Source organism: Cloeon dipterum, chromosome 1 (assembly GCF_949628265.1).
Source record: "Cloeon dipterum chromosome 1, ieCloDipt1.1, whole genome shotgun sequence".
NCBI lineage: Eukaryota > Metazoa > Arthropoda > Insecta > Ephemeroptera > Baetidae > Cloeon > Cloeon dipterum.
In genome coordinates, this window is record NC_088786.1 from 2,292,498 (window position 1) to 2,318,166 (window position 25,669).

Sequence of the window (25,669 nt, forward strand, 5' to 3'; positions counted from 1 at the left end):
AACAATTCTCCCTTATTCCACACAATTATTAATATATTTAAACTGATGTGTACGTATTTTTTAATAATTTGAACTGCTGCATTATTTCAAGAAATCGCTTCTGATAAACATATTTTGTTAGGTTGGTGTACAAATGGCATCTAAATTCAGCCACACCCACTACGCAGAGCCAGAGGCCAGAGACACAGCTGGCAGTTGGCTCAACTCAAAACATCACGTATCATTTCACACACAAGCAAGACAGACCAATGTTGAGTCCAAGAAATGTGCGTATTTATTTTTAGTTCGTCGTAGCAATTACCTCATTTGAGATTTACTCAATAATTAAGTGGCGACCGCCAGTTGATCTCCAACCTAACTTCGAAAGTGCCTAGTCTCGAATTAGATTTACATAGACGAAAAATTGCACACTGAGAGCAGTAGCAAGTTGAAAAAGTGGAAGAAACCAAAATGGGAACCGTCGAAATTTTCCAGGTATATGTGCATCCGTAAAAAAGAGTGTTTTGCCCGTTTTGCCAAGATTCTAATAAAAAAGATTAAAAGCGTACATATGTAGGTTACATAAGCCTAAAAGCATGAAATAATGTTATTTGGTTATATTATCTAATGTAGCATAATATGTACATAATACATATGTGTGTCACTGCAGTTCACAGCACGGTACCAAATTGCATTTTTTCTCGATGGCATTTAGAGATATGTATTTACATATTCTTGGTAACAGCCGCGAGGTTGTCACTGAGCAAATTGTGTCAATCAAGAATGCAAAGAAGCAATGATTAATTGAAAACGTTCTTATGTTTTCAGAGAATTTTGTATGCAATCGCCCGCGGAATCTATGACAGCTCAATGGGATTTTTTAATTTGGCCCATCTAGACAAGAAGATACAAGAGCGAGAGCTACAAACGCCAGTTCGAAGGCAAAGCAGTAAAAAGAACGAGAAATCCGCCGAGTATGTAGTTTCAAGTATTTATAATTATGCCACAGCCTTTTAACCAATCTCTCTAACAGGAAGTCAAACTTGATGCAGCAAACTCTGCAGTGTTGCACTCTCAACGGTGGCATCTTCCTCTTCAGCATCGTTGTGTTTGACTTCTTCCTCCTGCCCGTGCTGGGAGAAATTGTTATATTCCTGGGGACTGACCAAGAAACGTGGTTGTGGACAAAGTCACTGCTCTCCTGGACCTTCGGGGCGGTTTGGGTCTTGCCAATATTTTTCCTGAGCAAACTGATCAACGCCCTTTGGTTTCAGGTAAGCGCGCAAGGTCACCACTCGCAACTTTTAAATTTCAAACCTTTCTTTCCGCAGGACATTGCAAACTCTGCGTATCGCTACTCGCGAGGTCGGCCTGTAATGATGCCCAGCCTGAGCAAAACCGTGGCTGACTTTCTGTTCAGCCTGCTGGTGCAGTCGCTGTTTCTAGTGCAAGCCACGCTGGTGAGCAAGTTGCCGCTGCACCCGCTGGGCTACGTTCTCAGCTTGATCCACCTGAGTCTGCTCTACTCGTTGTACGCCTTCGAGTACAAATGGTTCAACATGGGCTGGGAGCTGCACAAAAGGCTCACTTTCATCGAAACCCAGTGGCCCTACTTCTTGGGATTTGGCTTGCCGCTCACTTTTTGCACATCGATGGCGACCTCTCCTATTATGAAGTAGGATTTGGCCCTTTCAAATTGCAGCGGTGGCTCATATGTCTCTTTTTCAGTGGCTGCTTGTTCTCAATTTTGTTCCCGTGGTTTATCGTCAGTGCCAACGAAGCTCAAGTTGTTGCCAACTCTTGGTGAGTGCTCATTTCCAGATACACAACATTACTATGTAGCCTGCCTTTAAATTTTGAGGACAGGGAAACTTTAAATTTTGAGATCCAGGTTAAAAAAGGGTATTTTTTGTTGGGGAGAATATTGTGAGAATCAAAGTGGCACAATTGGTTGACTTTTATCCTCGGAACATGCCCGAGGTGGGATAAGACCATCAGGACAGGTAAGAAATGGAACCCTGGTGTCAGGGTAGCCTCCAAGCAATTGGTAGCCTGATGGATTCCAAAGGGTCGAATTGCACATTTTCTGATAGACTTGGATGTTCAAATTGTGTGCAGATCAAACCAGTACAGTGCCTTTCAGGCTTCGTTAAAGTGGCTAAACGTGGCATTTAATGAAACAGCTTTTTATAATTTTTGCCAGACATTTAAATTCGCTCAGGAGATTTATTCAACGTCTTAGACTTTAGAGACAGGGAGGGACTGCTATTTTTTCTGTTGGAAATTTAAAATACGCCTCTCTCAGGGAAACCAATGAATTAACTGCAATCAATCGCTTACAATCGAATTTACTGCAGAAAAAGAAATTTAGCCACAGTGTTTAAAATTTAATCATAGCGCAAGACACGTGCTGTTTGCTTGCACTTTATGTGACTGCTCAATTCAGTCTCCAAAACAAGACAGAAGCCAGATTAAAACATATAACAAGAAGTGTTTTTTTTTACCAGCAGAAAAATGCCATAAAATTCTGTGCACACGGCTGAAAAATTCAATAAGTCAATTTTATCTACATGAACCTTGTCTTGGTTTATTTACTCTGTTGCCCTTTCTTCGGGGTCAAATTATGAACAAGTAAAAATGTGAAATTGCAATTTTCAGTGATTATCCAATGCAACTCTTCATGCCCGTGATCGCAATTTCCAACTTGGCGTTCAACAAAACTGTTGGAACTGGTGGAAATGCAGCTGGCGCGAACCCAAAAACAGCATCTGCTAGAGTGCAGAAGTCGTAGAGGAGGCTGATGTCCAAACGCCGACTACCGGAGCACCCATCAATATACATTCATATTTTTGCTGCATATTGAAATGATGACAAAAGTGACTCAATTGAACCATCATAAAAAATACCACAAGACTGATGCATTACTTGCAACATATTGACCGTTTTCAAGGATCACGCAAACTTTTTGTTCAATTTTCATTTTGGATAATGTTTGATTTTCAAGTGAATGGCTGTGATTGATTTAAAATAAAGCATGAATAGCCACTTAACTAATTGCGTCGTAATTATATTTGTACACGTGCAGTGAATGTACATTTCAGCAACGCTGCTTTCATCAGAAATCTAGTGCGTGTTAATTTTTTCAATAACTTGGGGTTGATATTGACTATCAAAAAATTATGTTGAGCGGTTTTTTTCTGCCTACAGTGTAATCATTTCTCGCCACAATTTCACTTTTAAAAATGTATGATTATCTGACGACGAATGGTGCGGAATAAAAACAATTAACAAAATGTAACACTTTTCCTGGTCCAAATTATTTCTGCAAAATCTGTCAATTTTAGTTAAAAATCAAATCGGCCAAATTTATTGTCAATTCGAGCCCAGCAACTGAAAGTATGAATTTTTGGAAGAATTTCCAGAAGGATATTTGTGTATTATTAACAGGACAAAACGGCATTTCTCAAAGAGTCGCATCGTTGTTGCGAGGGTGATGCATGGTCTGGGGTAAAAAATGAGCCTCGGTGGATGACACGTAAGAGATGACCTGTGACACTGCTAGCTGCTGGCCAAGACCGACTCCATTTAACTGTCCTGTCCGGGTAATTTAGTGGCTGTATTGTGCAGTCCGGCCCGCCCCTTGCTCCCTAGTTGTGCATCGATATCAACAGAAGAGAACAGCACAAAGCCGCGGAAAGAGAAGAAAAACAAATTTCTGGCCATTATATGTATAGCAAGAAATATCCTCTCGTTCTTAGAAATATTTCATTTTTAGTGAAATCACGGGTTGCTGGACGGTTTTACGGTTTTAGCGGTGTCGCCAAATTCGTCGATGGGTCTTACTTCAATTTAAATTGTTATGGCAAAAAAATTCAAATTTTTAAATTTTATTTGCAGGTTTACGGGACATATTTGGTGAATTTTGAAAATGCATTAAATAAATTCAAAACTCGTCAAGCCCGATCAAATGATCACCAAAATTTGAGGTCATCGGTCAAGGTCAAAGGTTACCAAGGCGCATTTTCGGAAATTTCCAGGAGTGTTTTGGGATTTTCCCGACAAGTCTGAAACGCCCTTCAAAAGTGCGATTTCAGGGCACGTGTGAACATGAGAGAAAATTTCGGCTTTGCTCTATTTTTCGTAATTCAAATTTTAAATCTCGAAGAACACAATAAATTGTTCCATTTTTGCAAAGGTTGTGAATGAGCGCCAAATCTCGGGCAAAAACTGCACACCGTTCGATTTGGCTTGACTTACTCTGGTGAGCTGAATGGTTTTTGGGGTGCTTCTCGCACCCCTAAATCCATACATTTCATTTTAAAGATGATATTTTCGTTGTAATTGCAGAAGTGTTCAATTCGTGTTGCTGAAAAGGAAAATTGTATTAAATTTGATTTGATTGCTAAAGCTTTACTTCTTATCGCTTGGAATTATTATCAATTAAACACTTTGTATGATAAGAACCGTGGATGAGGTCATCGTTATTAACTCTACACTTCTGGAAAAACGAGTATCTAACTGATTTTCAGTTAAGACCACAAGCCTCGATAGCTCAGTTGGGAGAGCGTTAGACTGAAGATCTAAAGGTCCCCGGTTCAATCCCGGGTCTGGGCAATCTTTTGTAAAATTTCCTAAACTATTGATCGTTTTGATAATTTTCTTTTGTTTAAATTTGATTCCAAATAAGGAGGAGAATGACTAACAAAATCACTAAATTGGACGCATGTGCTCACCACGTGAATTCTTTTCAAAGGAAATGAGTATTTCTTACTGTTAAAAGTGACCCTAAGTGATAATAATGACCTTTATGAGCGGCAATACTGATGAGTCCTTTTGCTCACAAATTTTCCAAAAGAAGCCGCCGGCCGGCCGGCAGTAAAAGGGAAAAAAAGCTTCTCATTAGTCACACACAAACAGCCCTCCAGTAGTTATCGAAGAGTAGAAGCAAAAGCGGCCCAGCGGCGGCAATTCATTTTTTCCCATCAATCGCGCGTCCCAACGACGCGCATTTTGCCAGTTTTTCTCACCATTAAGCGGCGGTCAATCTATCTCATCGCTCATGAGCGGCATTATTATTGCGCAATAATGGTTATTGCACGGCCTGGCCCAGTCATTTGTATTGCTTCTGGGTCCGGGGACCGCGACTCGTAATTGAGCCACATGAGTGAGATAGATGGATGGATGAATCCACAAGACGCACGCGTAAAAACAGACGCAGCCGAGCGCAGAAAATAAATAATGTTATACTTTTGGGGACATTTTTCCTGGCTCCCATATTGTGTAAGTAAGGTCTGTTTCGAATGAAAAAAGACGACGGCATGGTAATAATAACGGGCCGAATTGCTTCCTGTTCGTTGTCTCCTTTTCGCAGCAAGACGACCAATTCAACTACCTTAATTAGGGTGGCAACAAGTTTGATTTTACGGCAAACGGAAACCACGAGTAATAGACAACGTGTGCTTGGGCAACAGCATGTTGTTGGAATGAGATGGATTGTGTTTCAAAAGCGACAACTTTCTGCTATGTGAGGGATTTTTCAGCATTGCTACAATTTTTAAAGCTACTGCTCACGAATCCACATTATTTAAATTGAATTAAAATATTTCTAGCTTTATATTTCAAAGAAATCAAGATTTCTTAAAACGACTTTAAAAATTACAAGTTTAGCGTCACTATTTGATTCCAACTAAAGGAATTTTACTAGCTTGGAAGTGGTTGATTAATCGCTGCTGCTGCTGGAAAGTGGAAACGCGAAGAGCATCTGCCGCGTCTGATCTCATCCCCATTCTCCATTCTTTGCGCTGCGATCCCATTGATCAAAAGGTGCAAGTCCGTTTTGAGCGGTGCCGCGACAGTTGTTTGCCGGCCTTTTGTCACACTTTTCTGCTCAATTAGTTGAATAATGGATGCCTGCAAACACACAGATTCGGATTTGCATGCGGTGTGTGATCGATGGCTTTTTAACGTGTCAAATTATGAGCGGAGCAGAGGCGCGTTCGCTGCTGATGGTAATTTTGTCGAGTGTCGCGTTGACTGCTGGCATTTACAGGTCAGTGAGCATAAAAGCCAGTGACGATTTCTCTCGGAAAAAGGGGCAGCAAGCCAACAAGCTGAATTGAAGGCCCACTAATGCTCTGCAAAATCAATCTGCGATGGCCTGGTGCGGGTCCTGCTCAAAAAAAAAAACAATCCACATTTCTTTAAAGGTTAAGGGTTTGGATTTTGAAGATTTATTTCAGGTCATTTTTTAAATAAAAATGAATTTATTATCAAAAGAAAATTAATTTAGGGTAAAAATTGGCTTTTTTTAGATTCAAATTGATTTTATTGAGCATGAGTAGGGCAACGGAACCCTAGATTTCCCCAAAGCCAAAAGAAATAAATTAACTAAATAAAAATAGATTCAATCAGAAACAATTAAGGAATTCAGTATTTAAAAATTATTTTTGGGTTCCTATAATTCATCCTTAAGGCATCTTTATCCTATTCCATCCTCTCTTAAAGGCCGTCTTTGACAAGGTTTCTGAGCACACCAATCGATTCTTGAGGGTCGAATTAGGAAAAGTGGATATTTTAAACGTCTAGCGCGACGTGTGAACTTTTTCCCCGCCAAAACGATATGAACTGCGCATGCGTCAGAGCTGGATTGAGCACTTGCTGTACTAATCACTTCTTTTTCAGATCCAGCCAGCTCTGACGCATGTGCAGCTCTCGCATTCATATTGTTATGGCGGGAAAAAAAGTTCGCACATCACGCTGGACTTTTTGGTCGGAAAAAATACCCACTTCACCAAACTCGACCCTCAAGAATCGATTGGTGTGCTCAGAAACTTCATCAAATACGGTCTTTAAAAAAGCCGCAATTAAATTTGTAAAAATATGTCAATTTTGTTGCGTTGAAATTGAAATGAAGAAGACCTCTTGCCGGATTTCGCTCTCAAAATCCGCTCTCTAATCTGTTCCGGGAGTGTGAGAAAAGAATGGTGCTGAGTTTGTCGAGAGCTTGCTTGCTTGACCCTCGATCAATCATCGGGTGTCAGTGGCTTATGAATTTTACCACCGTGGCCGCGGCGTCCATTTCCATTCGTTCTGCTGATTCTCCAGTCGCGCAGAGATAGCGTAGGCAAACCGCTGGACGCGGTTGCGGCACTGGCTGCTCGCCGACCAGGAGCAGACAGCATGACTCGGCACGCCGAGTCGCGACTCGTGGGGGAAATTGATTGAATATAAATGATGAGACGATTGGAGATGCTCGTCGTCGATAGTGCAGCAAATTCGAATGCAAAGCTGCGACTTTTATCGCCAGCTAATTGAATTTTTCGAGTTTCCTGCTGCATGACCGCGATCGAAAATTGTTATTTGTGCGCCTCACTTTATCTGATTCCGGTTTTTTCTCGTCCGTGTGCTGTGGCGTCCGACGGGGGAGGTGATTGATGAATTGGTAATTGTTTCGGGCCATCGAATCACTTAGTGATTTTCAACTTCAACGAGCATGTGCTTTTCGTGAGCGAGCATGTGTTCGGCATCACTTTCAAAACTCAGTTTCAACCGTTTCTTTTGATCGGTTTGTCGACAAATTCATTTAATTAAGCACGATGGGATGCTGAGAGAGTTTATCCAGAGGAGACGAGAGAGGAGAGAGCGAGACGCGCGGGGGTGGCGCAGCAGCAGCAGCTTGTGTAATCTCTATAAACATATTTAAATTTAGTGGACTCTCCCCTGTCATATCTTGGGTAAATTTACATACAATTCATTTAAACGCGCACCCTTGACACATCAGCATTAAAATTCATCTCTCTGCTTTGCCTCTTTGACAAACGTAGTCATAAACTCGGAGAGGATTAAGTATTCATAAACGCAAATGCGACGTCATGCTTTTGCGATCAATATGACTTTGTTAATTTAATAAATTACACTAGGAAATTCAACAAGCAAGAGTAATTTGATTCTAGTTTTCAAATTTAATTTTGCCTGATTTTAATGACTATTTGCTGTTAGAACGCCTTCATTCACGTAAAAATAATAAATTCGGATTATTTTTAAATCTGCACAATTTATTCATGAGAAGTCATGCACTTTCGAAATTGGTTCAAATCGTGCAAACAAGCAAGATATTTTGTAAATCGGACGATCAATCATGGATAGTTGATATAATATTGCGTTGAAGCACACAGCAGTTGCGACGTAATAACACAAGCAAAGCGTGAAACATGGCAGGTTGACTTAATGAAGCATTAATTGCATAATAATTGCGGTTCGCACGAATCGTCGGTATACCGGCAGCAGTTGTACAGAATGTGTTTGAATAAATATGCATTGTGCCCGGCATGCAAGGTGTGGTCCGCGTCTGCATTTGGCCAGCAGCTCATTTACCTCTGGCTCATGCCGAAATAAAACACAGGCTACGTGCATTAATTGCGAAATGCGCGTCAAGCGCGCAGCAGCAGCAACTCAATTTCTGCGAACAGCTCGGCGGGCAGGGCCAAAATTATTGGCCAACGGCTAATAAAAGTCTGATTGCCCCGCCGGCTGGCAGAATATGCGTGTGTGTTCTTTGAAGTGGCCGCAGACAATGGCTCTGCTGGCTGCCAATTAGCCTTTCAAGCCTGATTAACGTCTCATCGCGCATGCACAACGCGTGCACCGAGCGCAGGAAACTCCAGGTGTCGCATCCCAATCACTGCAATAAAAATCATTTCTCCGGCAGTTACAGGGTCACCGATTTTAACTCAGTTTGGTATTTTTAACTCGCACCTTAATGCTGTCCTTTCAGGGATTATGTAAAATTACTAATTTCATAGTAGGCCACATAGTAATTTTATAAAACTTTAGTTTAAAAGACTCATTTTTCTCCGAACTCTTTCCAATTCACCATTTGCGAAAGCCCTTGGTGTTCGAAACCACCAAAAGATGGCGCCAGCAGCTATTTTCGATTCGATTTCAGACTCAATTCTGCTGCTGTGCCGTAAAAATGACTTCCGAAAACAAAAATCAGCCAATCATCGTATAGAAGCGTCAGAAAAGTTTTCTTGTTTAAAAATATAAAAAATGGCCCGGGTTTCACGTCTCCAAGGCAATTGGCTGAACCAATTTTGATTTTCAGCACATCAAAGAGGAATGCAAAGTGGCAGGATTGAGTCAGAAATCGCAGTGCCATCAAATCGGAAATAGCCGCTGGCGCCTTCTATTGGCGGCCACGAACACCAAGGGCTTTCGCAAATGGTGAATTGGTATATTTATGAAGAAAAGGGGTGCGTAGATTATTTATAATGATCATCACAGCCGCACAATTGTTTACAATTTCAATGTATTTTTAATTTCCCTCATTTGAAAGACAAATTGCTGCCCTTCTACTTAGGGAAGGCATTGTGATCGATTAAAATTGACAACCCGATCGTACGAATATACGATCGCCACAGGATGTGCTTTTCTGCACACAAATGCTGTCCCCCTCTGTAGTTGCGTGTGGCTGCGAATTTTTCTGCTTCTCTCCCCCTTTCTCGAACACCCACGTACTCTCTTTGTGCGGACGTTTTACCTCTTAATTCAAGCTAAAGAATGCCTTTAAAAATAATCGACGCCGCCTGCACTTTACTAGAAAAGCGCGAGTCGAAATATCTCTGCTCGTGTTTCCGGCCAGACACGCATTTCGCGGATTCTACGAATTAGGCGCAAAGCAATAAATGCAAATTTCACACCTTCCGGTCCGCTGTCTCCGCAGCTCGGAGGAAGGGTGGTTCCATAGTCATAAATTTGATTTTATTAGGATGCATTGTCGGAAATTTGGGTCCCAGATTGGAATCACGTTTTGATTTAGACATTTAGCTAACACAAACAAGGCTCTTCGCGTGATCATATTTGAATATGCTTAACTACCCATTGTCATCCATTTTCGAACGTCATTTGCATAATTTTAACTCAAACGCTGCGATTAATAGAAACATATTGTTATAAAGCGAATAATCATAAATTCCAGCGCATAGACGGAGAGCTAAATGTAAATTAAGTGTTGCAAATTCACATTAAAAAAGAGCGCGATTTTTTATTGCAAAAATTTCATGGTGGAAAGTCTTTAGCATTTTGTCGGATACTGGAGCCAGCTAGTACTTCTCGAGAGCCAATTTTACGGCCGGCTGCAAAAGACAAGGAAGTTTCACTGCGCTTTCTCGCTTGATTCGGCTGCCACGCCTCCTTGGCCAGTTTTATTTCAAGTGCTGACTTGGCAGAGGCAATAACCAAAATGACCGGTACTTAAGACGCCGTTCTCCTTTGCGACGCCGAGAAATGCGTGCGTAAATATCGTGCTGCCGCTGGCTGCTGCCCGAGTTCCCATATTTCAAGAGCAGTGCGCCCGTCGCCGGGGGTGCGAACGGCCTGTCGGCCGGGGGAGCCGCAAATAATGAGACCACTCCAACACGCGGCAGTGTCAACATCTCGAGGATCAATTCATGCCTTTGACTTTTGACCCAAGTTGCAAGTTCCGACCATGCGAGCTGCCGAGCTGCTTGCAGAGGGAAGCGAAAATCTTGATGTTGCGTTGCGTTTCAATTCTATCACACTTCACGCCAACAATTTTCAAGACCGTCTAATTTCATTAAAAATTCAGGAAATAAATTTTTTTCTTCAAATTTGAACATTTTCTTTTGGCAAACTATTAGCTTGGGCTTGTAATTAGATTTTGTGGCTTGTCTAATTTTACTTTTTTTGTACTCCAATTTACTTCTCATCCTTGTGGAAAAATTTCTTTTATCTTTCTTCTGTATTTTTAATACGGACAAGTTTATTTTTTCAAATCTTCATTTTGACAAATTTGGTTTTCCAAACGGAACAAAATGGAATGCCCTAAACGAAAACCGTATTTTTGTAATTTTATTATTAAGTTATTTATTGCGTTTGGTTAGGCTCAAGGCCATCGAAACATACCAAATATAAATTCCTCCACGTCTTGAACACATCAACGATGACGTGATTTTTCGAGTTAAACAAAAGGGGTGGGTGCCAAGAACTTTTTGCGGCGGGGGTCCCGGCCCCCACCAGCCCATATAGAACTAAAACATAGACCGTTTTTTAAAAAATGAAAATTAGAAGTTCCGCCAGGTTTGGGTTGATTTAAACCCATAGGTGAATTAATATTAATTTTTATCCGTTTTTAGATGTTAACGCACTCAGGGGCGGCAGCGGGGGGGGGGGGGGGGGGCAAACCAACCTTTCCAACGCGGAGTTTTACGAGACGCATTTTTGTATTTTGGTTGGTTTCTGTGGGACCCCCATAGAACCGGAGCTATAAAATTATAAAATCCAAGAATGGTTCCAGACTCCAAAATTTTAGAATTTCGTCACATTTTGCGCTTTTTGTTATACTGCGGCTATATAGGACTATGGCATATTGAAAGGGTGGTAGAAGTATTACAGAAGACGATTAAAAGAAGAAAATACAAGCCTATTCTTTCAAATATTATTGAACAAATGGTTAACCACAAGTGTTTTTTGCCATTTTTGTGTTACTCATTCCAAATCTGCCTTTTTGTACCAACAAACCCCGTTCTTGTACATAATTGAATGGTCTGCCACACAGAACTTTAGAGCGGGTTGCATAATCTCGACGACAACATTATTAATTTATTTTTATTAGATTGATAAAAAAAAATAAAAACATAAAATCACCCGTTGGTAGGCAAACGTTTTGAAATCGTCCAAAAAATCGATCCTTCGTCAATTTTGTCAATCTGAAAATGAAAAATAAAATTGTAAGACAGCTAACCGACGCATGTTGCAAATTAAGAAAAATATGTGGAGCAAGCGGGAGAGATGCATCAACGAAAGGGTAATGACGAGGCGCATGCAATGGAACTGGGCGGAGTCGGCGTCGGTGCTCTAATAAAAGGGAGGAGGCGCCACGGGGGGCGCCTGATTTGCGCTCAGCGTCCGCCACCACTTTCTCCGCCGAGAGAGGGACAATTATCCTGGTTATTACCACTACTCGCTCCTCTCTCTTGCTCTGACACACTCATTAGCGCTGAATTAATCTGGCCCAAGATGGCCGGCGCGCCAAATTGACTGTGCGCACTCGCGCAAATTTGTTCCTCGGCTAACTGCGAGCTTAGCGCTGCGCCCGAGCACCGAGCACGAGACTTTAATTGTGATGGGCGCTAATTTATTCCCTCTCTCACCGAGCCTTGCGACTTACTTAATCACGACAGCGCAATAAGTCTTTGCGGCTTCCTTCGCCAAGAGCAAATAAATAAAGGCCACAAACAGAGGATATATTTTTTGTACAAATATTTATGGATTGTGAGACATACGCGGAAGAAACGAGAAAATGCATGTTTATAAATTATTAATTCGTCTACCGTGATTGATTGGGCTGATTTATTTGTAATGCGCGGCAAAAGATGATTGAAATCAGTGCGGAAAGTGCCCAAAATTATAATTGAACGGTGGCGCCATCTATTAGCTTTCCGGAGAGGCAAGCATTATTAATGTCTTGGACACGTAGCAGTACTAGTTAAAAGTCACAAACGGAAAATTTAAAAAGGGTAAACTTTCCAATTATCTTTAAATTAAAAAGGGAAAAAGCAATTTTTTGAAGTCCTGGTAAAAAAATTGATCGGCTTTGTACATCCCTAGAGATTATTAAAAAATAATCAAATATAAAAATATATATTGCTGAAAACACTCCTGCATTGGAGTGAAATATATCGGTCTCAGTCTGAATATTGATGCTTTGAAGACTTCAAATCAAATTTGATTTTCCCCTTTTCCATGTGTTTAAATTTAAACTAATTTCATATTCTCAGCAGCACGACGCGTACGTATATTTGAACCGCATAAAAAGCAACTAATTTCATCTGGATTCCCCATTGCGTAGTCGTCGTGGGCAGGAGGAGAGAGGAGCATTAGCGCAGGAAAACTGCGTCATAATTTATTTTTCTGTTAATAGAGCGTCGGCGGTGGCGAGGAGACGACGACGAAAAAAGTTGCAGTAAAAAAATCAATTTGGCCTGCGCCGTCGTTGGGTCGGTGGGCCGGTCTGCGGAGTGCAGCGCGCCGCGTTTCCTGCCCCGCTGCACCCGGCTGATGTATGGCCACAGTTTTAATAACACCCTCTTTGTCGTCTTTTCCCGAATGAATTACGCCGCGGCGTGCACTATATCATTACCGCGAATAAATAAGTGCGCGCGCGTGCAATATTTTTCGTTAGCATGCAGACGAAATATATATACTCTGCTGTTTTGTATATACGTATACATTATATTGTTGCTTCCACCCTCAGTTATGGGGGAGTTTCAGTATTATTCGATTGAGAAATTGCGAGTTCATATTTGGTCTCGTTGCGTTTTACTCTCAGTTTTATTCATTGTGTCCAATTAAAGCCAATCGCGAAACAATTGCTTTTTTCTAGTGCAATTCAAAATTGTCCAAAGATATCTTTTTACTTCCTAATATAACCAATGGTAAACCCACCCCCTATTACGATGGATCGTCTGATGCTCAAAGACGGTGTTAACTGATGTTAATAAGATCAAATTAAGGGAGCTAGGGAGATACGATTAAAATTTAAGTCCAGAATTTAGTTTCTCGTGGCGAAAATATGATAAACGTAGCTAATTGTAAGAAAACGCCAGTTTCTGACTAAGTTGATCGAACTCAGGGGGTGGTTCGACAGGTGGTAGTTCATAGGGGAATATCCCATGACCAAGACCTCAAAAAGTCAAAATTTAGGTCGAATACGCTCTAAAATGCTATGTTTTAAGAAATCAGGATTTTCAGGGAGCAAACTCATGTTTTTCAGCTTTGAATTCAATTTTCTAAAAAAGGGGATATAGGATACCACAAATTTTGCATAAGATATTACCACACGTATATTGGTCACATTTTGGCTATTTTAGATTCTCGAAATTTATGTACCAGGGGATGCCAGATGTGTTTGAAAAATTCAACCTGATTTAAGTGAAGTTGGTAACCAAGGGCAAATTGTTTGGCGTCAAATGTACAACATTTTGACGCCTCAATTATGAAACCTTAATTCTCTGAAAAAGATCGCCTTTTCAAAAAAACTGAGCTCGTGTGAAATAGGCAATTCTTGTATTTTTGGCCTAATATTTAAGGGTGCAACTTGAGGTCTATATTACTCAAGCGAATTTCGCCAACAGGGTGACGACAGTGTTTATTTCAAACCTTTCATTAATTTTTGCATCATTCGGACTGCAGTTTCATTGCGATAGTTTTCAGAGCACATTTGCGAATTGATTTAGCTCATTTAAATATTATTAGGATTAGAAAATAAAGACAATATATTGCATTACAACAGTTTTTCACTTTATTTGTCCGCAGTACAATTCCTATCGAAGTCGGTCCAATTTTATTGCTTTTAATTTACATATTCATAACAATTACCGCGTCGTTTCAAACACCGTACAAATATGACATCCTGATTATCATTTCCTTTTCCAATTAACCAAATTTAACGCACGTGTAAATGGCTCCTTGTACGCGCAGTTTGCAGCTACTCTCGACCACACGAGATGCGGATGAAGCACACATACGTACATTATGAGAGAAAAGGTTTCATCCATCCATCCCTTGCGCATTATGACTGCGAAACAAAAAAGCAGGGAAAAGCGTGCGCTCGCAAAGTCACAAAAAGGCAGTCGATTTTCATAACAACAATAAAGAGCGGCACGCATTATGTTAATACTAATTTCCAGCATCACCCCTAATGTGTCCTCGCAAGCTGCTCTTTTGTCCGCTCCCGGGTGCATATTATAAAGCGCGAGCGGGGCTGCATTCACCCCTGTCTCGATTAGCGACAATAATAAAAAGCGGCCGGCGGCACGGGGACCTTATTGTGGCTTTTAATCCAGAGATTACAGGAATTGGCACGTCTGTTCAGACACTCACTTCACTCTGAATCTGTATACACAGCGCGGTTTGTTTGCCCGCGCGATTGTGCCGCGGGAAATTGATTGCTCGGAATGAAACGGCCTCCCAGGGAGCCAGCAGTTGATTGCTTCGCACTCGCATTTTTATCAATTCAAACGACCAGCAAGCCAACATTTTGTCATTTACATCTCTGCTTTTTTATTTGAACAAAATTAAATTCATTTTACGACTCTGTTTTGAGCCGGTTTAAGATTTTTTTATTAATATTATGGTAAAGGAATTGAAAGTAGACACAATATATCTGTGGTCTCATTTTGGATGGAAACTAATTCACTGAACAAAATGCAGTAATTTCCAATTTGAGATAAGCCAATCAGATCGTCAGCGCCCCTTGATGGGTTTGAACCGGCCCATGCGAGGTAGTTAAAATGTTAAACTGCACATTTCCCACTCGATCATTATTCAAAGGTGTTTATACGTGGCGGGCAGCATCGATTTCGATTCTCGCTTGAGAATTATGCCAAGTCATGTATCTGTGAATTAATGCTAATGTGAAAGGTCCCGAGCTTGCTAGTGATTTATTTTAAAGAGCCACAGCTGGAGCATTAATAATAAATAGTGACTCGAACCGCTGCTGATAATGCGAGGAGGATTGTGCGGAAAACCTTTTCTCATGCGCGCGCGGCGAGAGCAACAAACCGCGCGCGCTTTTCACTCGCATGTGCATGTACACTCTATATATATGACAAATTATTCGCGCTCCTATTGACTAAGCGTCCGCTCCCGGGGGGAGACGCCACCGGGGTAATTTATTGGTTTGCATCATTGTGAAGGCTGTCTTCGGCAAATTACACTATTTACAAACACGCACACCGAATAACGCAGTTTATTATTTGCCAGCCACTCCGGTCGCCGTTCCCATGAAATTGTTTTGCATTGTCCGCGCTTCCACACTCACTTTTGCACTGTCTGCTGTCACTTTTGGCACAACTGTATAGTTTGTCTGAGGAAATTCGCGTGTTCGCCCCAAAGGAACACGAGATGCGAGAGCAGTTTTCTGGCAAGAACAGTTGTTACGATTTCTGAGGCATTTACAGTTCACCTTTGATGCTGTCAGCGCTTAGCAGGAAGAAAAAATAGTCATTTGGTTTGGTATTTTCTTTGCTTAAACAATTTACACACAAAATACCTGCACCAAATTTAAGAAAGTAAATTTTATTCACTGCGACAGCACTCCAGCTTTCCGCATTCTGTTTTGTTTTATTGTTTTTAATTAAATTTGCTCTCATCTCCGGGCTTTGATATTTTATACAAAGTCAACATTATTGAGTGTCAGTGCACAAATTTAGCTGCTCGACGAGACGCTGGGCGTGCTTCCTCCGGTCAGGCTGCGCATGGCACTGCCCGCCGAGTGGTGCAGGAGCCCCGTGGGCGTCAAAGAGGGCAACCCCGCCAGCTTGAGGGCCGCCCCGCTGCCGGCGGCCGCGGCGGCTGCGGCCGCTTTTTCCAGCTGCTGGTGCTGAGTGCGGACGGCGAAGCGGTTCACGTGCACCGGGATGGGCACCACGATTTTGCTGTTGCCCTGGGTTCCCACGCCCTGGGCCCCTTGGGTCCCGCGGGTGCCGGAGCCCAGGCCGGCCTTGACTCGCTTCCACTTGGCGCGTCGGTTTTGGAACCAGATTTTCACCTGCACTTCGCTCAGACGCAGCGAACGTGCGATTTGCGATCGCTCCGTCAGGCTCAGGTACTTTTTCGCGTGGAACTCCTTCTCCAGTTCGAGCAGTTGTTCGCTGGTGAAAGCGGTGCGTCGGCGCCGGATTTTGCCGCTTGATTTGCCGCCAGACGAGCCGTCGGTCGGCGAAGTTCCGTCGCCCGTTGCTGAAGTCTCGCTCTCTCCGCATCCAGAGCCTGGACTCGCCGGTTCGGTGCAGTTTCCGCCTGAAATCATTTTTGAAGCGACAAAATTTAGCTTTCAGCTCTGCTTTCAACACAAATTAAAATATATAGCTTTGTTTTGAATGAAATGGCATGAAAGATATTAAAAAACGATTAGGATTTTAAGGTGGGATTTGCATTTTATAACTTTTCATCCAACAATTTTCTTAAAAATTTCCTCCGTGGGTGTTTTTTTTCGATTTTTATCATTTAAATTTCAAAATAGAATCATAAAATATGAAAATCCTCATAAATCGATAAGAATTGTAAGTCATTTAAGGTTTGGAACAGTTGCAAGAATACCAATCTCCTTTTTGGGGGTTGTTACAAGAGCAAACGGGGTATAAAAATTATAAATAATAAAATCAGACTGCCTTGTCAGGTATTTTACGCTATCAAAGCAAGTAATTAAAGATTTAAAATAATTACACTACCAGGTATAAAAAGAAAATTGTTTAATCTAGATAATTTGCATTCAATTGAGAAACTTCCAGGTCACGCAGCAGCAAAAAATACTTGGTATAGCAACTCATGTGTATAAGTTTCATGTTGTTTTAATTGAGCCGAAAGCGCGATCGAATTTCATTCATAATTCAGAGCCGCGGGGGACGAGTGCACACATGCTCGTCAGAGCAATTATAGTTTAGTGCGAAATCATCTCGCGGTTCCCATAAATCTATTTCGCGCCGGCAGTGCTGTGCTGCAATTTTAATTGGCAGCGGAATGCTTTTTACGCCACGGCAAAAAACGCGCCGAAAAGAATAACAACGCGGCGTACACACTCACTCTCGCTGGTGCAGATGCGGCCGCCGCGCGTTCTCAAAACAAGCCAAAGATGCAGGCGATCGCTCTCTGCAGCGATAATTACCAGAGCGAGTGGCTTTTACAGCCACATCTGCTCCTGCTCACCGCACCCCCTGGGAGCGCGGTCCACGGACCACCCCCTCCTCTGCAAAACTACAATTTTCTGGAAATAATGAAACACGGCGGCGGCGGCGGCGGCAACGAGACCCCGGGGACTTTTCGTAATGAGCGGTCTTCCGCCACTTTTTGACCAAATTAGCCAATTTGACGGTGGTAATCTACTCCCATGATTGGTTTTGTTATTTATATGTTATATTTATGGTATTCTGGACCAGAGCAGTGTCGGATTAGCTAACAAGCTCATTCGATTGATTAGGCCTGCTGTAGTTCATAATTCTAATTATTCTAGATGAAAGATACACTTTATCTTGGATGTAAATTGTTTAAACACCGTCTTTGACGAAGTTTGTGAGCACACCAATCGACTCTTGAGGGTTGAATTAGGCAAAGTGAATATTTTTTCCGACCAGAAAGTGCAGCGCGACGTGCGAACTATTTTTCCCGCCAAAACAATATGAATGCGAGAAGTGCGCATGCGTTAGAGTTGGCTGGATCTGTCAAAGAAGTCATTCGTACAGGCGGTCTCTCTGCGAGTGCTCAAACCAGCTCTGACGCATGCGCAGTTCTCACATGTACGTTCATATTGTTTTGGCGGAAAAAACGTCGCGCTGCACATTTTGGTCGGAAAAAATATCCCCTTTACCTAATTCGACCCTCAATAATCGATTGGTGTGCTCAGAAACTGCGTCAAAGACGAACTTTAAACTTGCCATTTGGAAAAAAAATCCACTTGAAAAGGGTGAAAACGAAAACGAAACCAGTGTTTGATCTGTTGCGGCACCATGTGTGCCTTCTTTTGAAGAAATCCGCTGTTTGGCCACTTACATATTTTGCGTGCTCGTCAAGCAAATAATTCCCCAGCACAAGCGGAGAGCAAAGAGCAGGCCATGCACTCAAACAGCACACACGCTACCCCTTCTCAAGTGCTCTTCATATAGGGGTTGATCTTGTTAGCAATCAGACCAGACAGACCACCCCACTTGACATGGTACAAAGTGGTTGCCGCGCGCATCTTTGCTCATAATTGATTGCCACTCTCAGCTGCTCTACTTGGAGCTTAATTCAGGTTTATCACGAATCACGCCACATCACCGACTGTTTTCCAAATTGGCTATAGGAAAAATCTGTAAATATGCGGTAACTTCAATCTTTTTATGTTGAATTATATTCAAACTAGCCCAAAATTACTTGAAAAACTATACAAATTTCAAATACATATTCTTAATGTGTTTTTGAACTCCGAATTGGTACAAAACTGAAGAAAATTATATCAAAACGTTATCTATTGGATTGCAGCTGTTTCGGCCCTCAGGCATCATCAACAGTTAACTTGCAAAACAAAATTCATGTAATTAATATACCCCGGAGTAATAACTATATAGAGAATTCTTAAACTCAAGCTTTGGCAGTAAATTTGTAAATTATTTTTACCCCTTTATACTCAAAATACTATCTAAAAATTAGGAAAAAGCTACAAAATTTCCAGGCTGCCGTTTAAATTTTCGAGAAAATCGGCATGTGGTGAACATAAATTGTCGCCTAATTGAAGAGTCAGGATTTGTGTCGAAATTTAGAAATTTTTTCCTCAAAATTCGCACAACAATGGATATAGATTGCGACGAGAAGGGATCGAAATCAAGCGAAAAATCGATAAATTTATCAAAATCTGAAATCTAACTGTTCTTCGGTCCTGATTTCGCACTATTGCACACTGTTAAGATAAACTGTTACTTTTAATTTCACAAAGAATAAACTCAATGAATCACTTGTTAAAGCAAACAATGCATGCAAAATGCTATTAATTCTTGGCCTCTTCTTTAATACCATCAATGAAAAAGAAAATGAGTGACAAATTTTGCGAATATTGACCACTCAAATTTTTCTCAGAGCGACACTAAAAATTTATTTTTTGTTCAAAGCAATTTTCTGCATTGCATAATATATATCTAAACTAGTATTTTGTGTACCTCAGCGAGGACCATGATGATTTATTTTTAAATATTTTAAATTGATACAAATGTTCTTGAATGAATTATTTTGAAGCTTAATAAAAAAGATAATTTGAAAAATGTTCAAAATTGTTGCGGAGAGCCTTTTTTTCTTGGCAAGAAGCAATTCACACGCATTTTTCGCAAGTGAATACGTGTACCACTGGCGTGGTAATCATTGACAGACGTGAATAAATTCCAACCTGTCCAGCAGCGCGGGGTGAGTAACGCGGACGATTTTCGACTGCGGTTGCGGCTATGAGCTCATCGCGCGAGCATGCAAAGCACTCTGCTCGGAAAGACAATATAATCCACAGCACACAACCACTCAATCGTGTATCGGAGAGTTATTATTATGATTGTTCGGCGGGCGGTGATTTGCATTTAAAACACGCACAAATGAATGCTATCGCCGATTTCCCATTTGCATCTCATCGCGAGTGAGCAATCACAAAAAGAACACAATTACGTTTTAATGCGGCGTGCAATCGGACAGAAAAACAATAACAAACGCGATATTCGATCTCTGTGGCGGCGCATAATCGCCTTTGGGCGTATTACGGGAGCCGACCGACGAATTTATTTACAGCCTGCCTTGTTTGACACGACAGACAAGTCGCTAAAGAAGCAATTTATTTGTCCTGAGCGGCGCGCCCACTGCGCGCCCGCGAGCAGGAAAGACTTTTCCTTTGCTCACAATGGGTGCGTGCGCGATTATTGACTGTTTGCACGTGTTTACCTGCTGCCCATGCATATTGCAACGAGATGAGACACTGTCCGTTGTCGTCAAGTGCTGCTAGCTACTTTTTTGCAAAGTACTTTTTCAAAATTTCTGTATATAATCAATGCATATTTCAACCAAATGTTTTTATAGGCGTGTCGTGATTAAATTATATATGTACAAAAATAAGTACATGACACAAGAAGCGGCAAGTTAGTTGAGGCACCACCCTCTAGCAGAGAGTAATCAGCTTACTGAAAGCGTTGCCGCTGATGAGTTCACAAAAGTGATCTCTTTATTATGATTTGGGCCGTCGGGTGCGACTTGTGAATGGCTTTAAAGGAGCCGCTAAAGCAGCACCAAAGTCACAGGCGCGGCCGCAGTGCGCAGGAATTTTTGCAATTTAAGATCTGTTAAAAAGGATTATGGACTTTCGCAACTCCATCGTTCAAATCACTTATTATTTGAATGGAAATTGAGCAACCTGATCGGTATTTCCATCCTCCATGCATTGAACTGCCGGAAGACTTAAATTTTAAGTAGAGCTTTTTGCATTATTGGCTTTAACAAGTGTGGTGCGTCGAGTTTATTGTTTATGTGAGATTTAGCAACAGTTTATCTCTAAAATCAGGGCAGAGGACAAGTTATATTTCAGATTTTCCTGTAAAAATTTGATGTTTTTCGCTTGATTTCGATTCCTCTTGTCGTGATCTATCAAATGGTGTGCTAATTTTGAGGAAAAATTCACCAAATTGTGAAATAAATCGTGGTTTTACAGTTGAGAGCAAACTTTTGAGCCGTTTTTCTCACAAATTTAAACACCAACCTGGGAAATTTTTAGCTATGTATTCTCATTTTTTAAATAGTATATTTAAGTAAAGGCAAAAAGGATTTTTCAATCTTTTTATCTGTAAAGCTTAGAAATATCACCTTTTTTAAACATAAAAAATTAATTCCTATCGAAAACATCTGAATACAATTCTGCAATCGTTGTTATTTTCAATTTTAAAACTGAAAAAAACCATATTCTCCTGCAAATTAAGTCATGCGACCTTTGGTTCTCAAAATATTGCAGGGAAAAGTGTATAGAGGTTGGACAAGAAAAATAGAAAGTGGCTTAGCAGCGAGCAGCGCGAAACATTATTCCAACAGGCGTTTGATCCACATAATTGAAATTTCATAATCATTCTTTTAATTGTCGCGGCGCAGTAAGCGTGGGTGTTGATGGCGGGCGCAATTCAGCGACCGCACGTCCACTGCTTGATATTGTTAGCACACCCAGTTTGGACAAGCAGAAGCAAGCGCGGTGCGAAATACAGTGCGAAATGCTAATGGCGGCGCACAATTGAGCGATTGCTATTCGGCTCACATCGCGTTGGCGAGCCGCGCAGCAACGCGCAGTCAGAGCAATAACTATGCAAGGTGAAATGCACATTTGCCTACTAATTTTGCAACGATCGCGGAATATCAGATCAAACGGTGGTGCCGCGCCGCCATTCGACGCGGATTGATGGCGTCTCGTCGCATATATTTATCGCCAAGCCGGTCTTTTGCGGTAATCGAGGGCCCTTTGTGGCATTATTATGTGCAAATCCAGCTACTGCATGCTCATTTCACATTCCGCGTCCATTCAAACCCGGCGTGCATGCCTTGGCACGCTGTCAAAATATAACCCGCTGGCTTTTTAATGTAACTCACCCAATATATACGGCTGATTTGAGATCAATACACTCTTTCTCCCTTGCCCACGATCGATTTCCCCTAATTAGCTTGAGTTTAATTGCAAATATATAAATTTGTATCAAATAATGCGTGCATACAGTACAACATTGAAATCTTTGACTTTTTTGTAAAAATTAATGTAAAAACAATTTTTAACTGGAAAGCTGAATGTTATATACATATGACTCGTCAGCCAAAAAATATTTGGCGTTGAAAATAAATTTTGAAAGCCATTAGCAGGCCATTTGAGCGAAAGTAGCAAAGTGGCAATTGTAGCAATCCATCACTCGGCGGTGCACGCGTTTTTTCCTCTCACCGACTTGTTTTGAAGATTGTGTTTGGCTGTTATTTTGAGTTCTCCGCCAGTTCTGCTCGCTCGACTAGCTTCAAAATCCCCGGCGCAGCGGCGGTTACAACTTATTAGTTTTGCCAGTTGTATATTTTAGTAAATGTGGTGAGAAATGAGAGGAAATCGTCGCGCTGCCAATGATAATGTTCAAAGCAGTAGCCTGCTCCACCGAGTGCCCAGCGGCACAGTCTCTATTTTGGGCAATGGAGCAGAAATGATTTGTATGACACCTGCTATTTTCTTTGGCGCACACCGCGAGAAAAACGGCACCCGACGACACCGTAGGTGAAAAATCGCGTTTGTCGACGCGAGCAGACCCTCATCCCTCGGGTCCACGTGTGCCTTTCAGATCTAATGGGCCCACAAGATACTCATCTGGCAAATTTGAACTTCTCTCATCACATTTTACAAACCTTTCCATGCCTGGCGGATATTGACTTATGAATAAGCTACTTGATAAAGTGATTTTAAATTATTTTTGCAAACAGATACTTATAGCTTAGCATTATTGATTTATTTACATCTTTTCACCCGTAAAAACCTTTATTTTTTATTAAAGAAAAAAATATAAATATAATTTTATTTATACTGTGCTAAAGTAAAATCAAACATGAATTTGTATAAAAATAAACAAAACCAACATATTAAAGTGGAGTTTTACATGCAAACAATTAAAGTGGAATGATACTGGGCAACAATTGAAAATTATTTGAATTGTTGGATGCCATAAACAATTGATCGATAAACAATTTGTTCAACAATTTGCAATAATAAAAAAGGACCTTCCTAAAATAAAAATTCAAATTTTGCCAATTTTCTCCAAAATGTACAGTGCTTGAACATATTTTCTTGGCAAATTTCGATTCCTCTCGTCGAGATCCGTCCAACGTTGTATTCCACTTAGTGGGGATGAAACTCTTGGTTTTGAAATTAAATCGGATTTCAAGTAAGGAGACAGCCATTACCATTTGACAAGCACGGTAACTTTCCAGCCAATTTTCTCAAAAAATTACAGTGCTCCCTTAGGTCAATTTAGGCTTTAACTGAATCCTAAGGGATGATTTTATGCATTGGCAACAAGCATTTTCCAGGCTTTTGCAGTATCATTCCTCTTTAAGAACATTCTGTGTTCTTGACTCTAGCAAGAAGTTAATTGAGTTTATTGATTGTTAAATTTAGCAACAATAATGAAATCAGGACCGAGGAGCAGTTAAATTTCAGATTTTAACAAATTTCTAGATTTTTTTCACTTGATTTCGATCCCTTTTTTGTCGTGCTAAATTTCCCTTTTGGTGGAACAAATCATGATTTTCAATAAACTTTTGAGCCGATTTTCTCAAAAAATTTAAGCGGCAACCCGGCAAATTTTAACCTTTTTCTGAATTTTTAGCGGTTGAAATTTTTTTGTAAAGCTTTACTTTAAATTATCAAGCAGTAAGTCATCACTACCAGACTTTCATCAAACATAAGGGCACTCTTTGTTTAAGAAACAATAATAATTTAGGGAAACATCAAAAGTTAAGCTATTTCCTGAGAATTATCACCTGCGATTCTTAATATTAACAAACTGCTGCACATGGAAGCTCTTGCTGCTCGCTAAATTTATTAAAATTAATCACATGCAGATTTTTTCTCAGATAACAGGTGGAAAATTAATTTATTTTTACTAAATCTGGCAATGAGCTCCTATTTCTTTAGCTTTTATTTCACTCATTCAGCAACTCGGGGGGAAAAAATAAAAATTCCTGCACTGACCTGTAAAAGAGGCATCGTCCTCCCTGGGCTGCGGCGAGGATCTGGGCGAAATTTCGTCCTCGTCTTCAGACGAACTTAATCTCTGGGGGCTGAGCGAGGGGTGTGGAGGTGGAGGGTGTAGGGGCAGGAGCCCGTGGGGCGGTATTTGGGGGTGGTAGAGGCCCTGGTGCTGCAGGTGCAGCATCAGCCAGGGACTGTAGAGGAGACCCCAGGGTGGCGGCGCCAGGGCGGGTGGCGCCGACACATCTGGCACTGGAGGGGGCGGCCGGTGGGCAGGACGGCCTCCGGCGATTATGGCTTCGATGGAGAAGGGAAGAGGAGGCAGCTCTTTGTACGTCTCCATGATTGAGAAACCTGACGCCAGGAATGCAGTTCTTATTAATCGGGTGTAGACCTTACAAAATTTTAGAATGATTTGTAAACGGAATTTACCCCAAACAAAAAATTTAACGGTTGAGATTTAAATAGAAGGTATTTTTAATCCTTCTTTTCATTTATCAATGTTAAAAATATAAAAAATTGGGGGTTCGAGGAGTATTATTGTAACTCGTATTTTAATTTTAGTTGTATTTAAAAAATTCTCTGACCCTTAAAAACTTTAAAAAATGGAATCTTCTCCTTTGGACATAATTTTAGAATAGAAAAGAAAAATGATTATGGGTTTAAAATAAAACTAAAAAACTAGCTCTTTAAAATTCCAGTCCTATATTTTTCAATTAAATAATTTAATCTTGGATTTTCCTATTATCTACGCAATAAGAGACATATGAATATTATTATCTGCGCCCAACCTTCCTCTCTGGCCAGGTTAATTATTATTTGCAATGAATTTTTACAATCAGAAATATTTTATTAAAATAAATTAAGCTAAAAAAATTGGATCTTCTTACCTTTGATAATTTTCACAAATTGGCACACAAATAATCCTGATTGCTGCGTTCAACAGATGCACTCATGCTTGTGGCTGCGACTGCCGAGCGACAACAACTGGAGGCCGGCGATCGGCGGCAGGGTCCCGGAGGCCGATCGGGGCGGCGTCGCGCGCTCGCCGGCTCCGCCCCGCACGCCGGCCATTGGCGGCTCCAATTTGTCGGCACTTATTGTTAGCGCTGGATTAGTGCGGCGGAAACGAGCGGGAAATGAGCGGCCACCGCGGAAATCAATTCATTAGGGCCGCTAATGGGTGGCCGACGTTTGCTATTTTGCGCTCCAGCTTGCCGCCGCGCAAAGTGGCCCCGTTCACATTCATTATGCTAATGAGCAGCACAAAACGGCCGCTCTTTCTTAATTCCGTCTGCAAAACGACAATGGATTCAATTTTTTGTTTTATTTTATTTACTGAATGTTTGCTACGCTATAGAGGTTTTTGAGTGACAGAAAAAAATAGTTGTTAAAATTTTTCGCCTGCGTTTT

The 25,669-nt window shown here is 41.2% G+C and overlaps 2 protein-coding genes and 1 non-coding gene across 5 annotated transcripts; 2 read left to right on the forward strand and 1 right to left on the reverse strand.

The window, feature by feature from the left end:
* The first annotated feature begins 154 nt into the window (after positions 1-154).
* Positions 155-3,029, forward strand: tank (EI24 domain-containing protein tank). 3 transcript variants are annotated; one of them, XM_065489062.1, is made up of 7 exons: positions 155-266; positions 330-474; positions 808-953; positions 1,013-1,253; positions 1,311-1,654; positions 1,708-1,782; positions 2,638-3,029. In XM_065489062.1, the coding sequence occupies exons 2-7, from the start codon at positions 451-453 to the stop codon at positions 2,768-2,770; spliced, it is 963 nt and encodes a 320-aa protein (XP_065345134.1). In that variant the 5' UTR covers positions 155-266; positions 330-450; the 3' UTR covers positions 2,771-3,029. The 3 variants fall into 3 exon arrangements, with proteins under 3 accessions (XP_065345134.1, XP_065345143.1, XP_065345123.1); XM_065489071.1 differs by lacking the exon at positions 330-474 and having other exon boundaries at positions 163-266; XM_065489051.1 differs by having other exon boundaries at positions 174-474.
* Positions 3,030-4,520: 1,491 nt separating this feature from the next.
* On the forward strand, positions 4,521-4,593 carry TRNAF-GAA (transfer RNA phenylalanine (anticodon GAA)). The gene has a single exon. It is a non-coding gene; the product is annotated as a tRNA-Phe (tRNA).
* A 9,683-nt stretch (positions 4,594-14,276) lies between these two features.
* unpg (unplugged) lies at positions 14,277-25,336 on the reverse strand. The gene is made up of 3 exons (XM_065497486.1): positions 25,147-25,336; positions 24,257-24,610; positions 14,277-16,800 (listed from the first exon to the last, which is right to left on the reverse strand). The coding sequence occupies exons 2-3, from the start codon at positions 24,597-24,599 to the stop codon at positions 16,208-16,210; spliced, it is 936 nt and encodes a 311-aa protein (XP_065353558.1). The 5' UTR covers positions 24,600-24,610; positions 25,147-25,336; the 3' UTR covers positions 14,277-16,207.
* Positions 25,337-25,669: the final 333 nt, after the last annotated feature.

Coding starts and splice junctions, on each gene's coding strand:
- tank (XM_065489062.1), top strand. CDS start 451: ATGGGAACCGTCGAAATTTTCCAG. Junction 1,254..1,310: donor TCAACGCCCTTTGGTTTCAG/GTAAGCGCGCAA, acceptor TTCTTTCCGCAG/GACATTGCAAACTCTGCGTA. Junction 1,655..1,707: donor GCGACCTCTCCTATTATGAA/GTAGGATTTGGC, acceptor TCTCTTTTTCAG/TGGCTGCTTGTTCTCAATTT.
- unpg (XM_065497486.1), bottom strand. CDS start 24,599: ATGGAGACGTACAAAGAGCTGCCTCCTCTTCCCTTCTCCATCGAAGCC. Junction 16,801..24,256: donor GGACGATGCCTCTTTTACAG/GTCAGTGCAGGA, acceptor AAATGATTTCAG/GCGGAAACTGCACCGAACCG.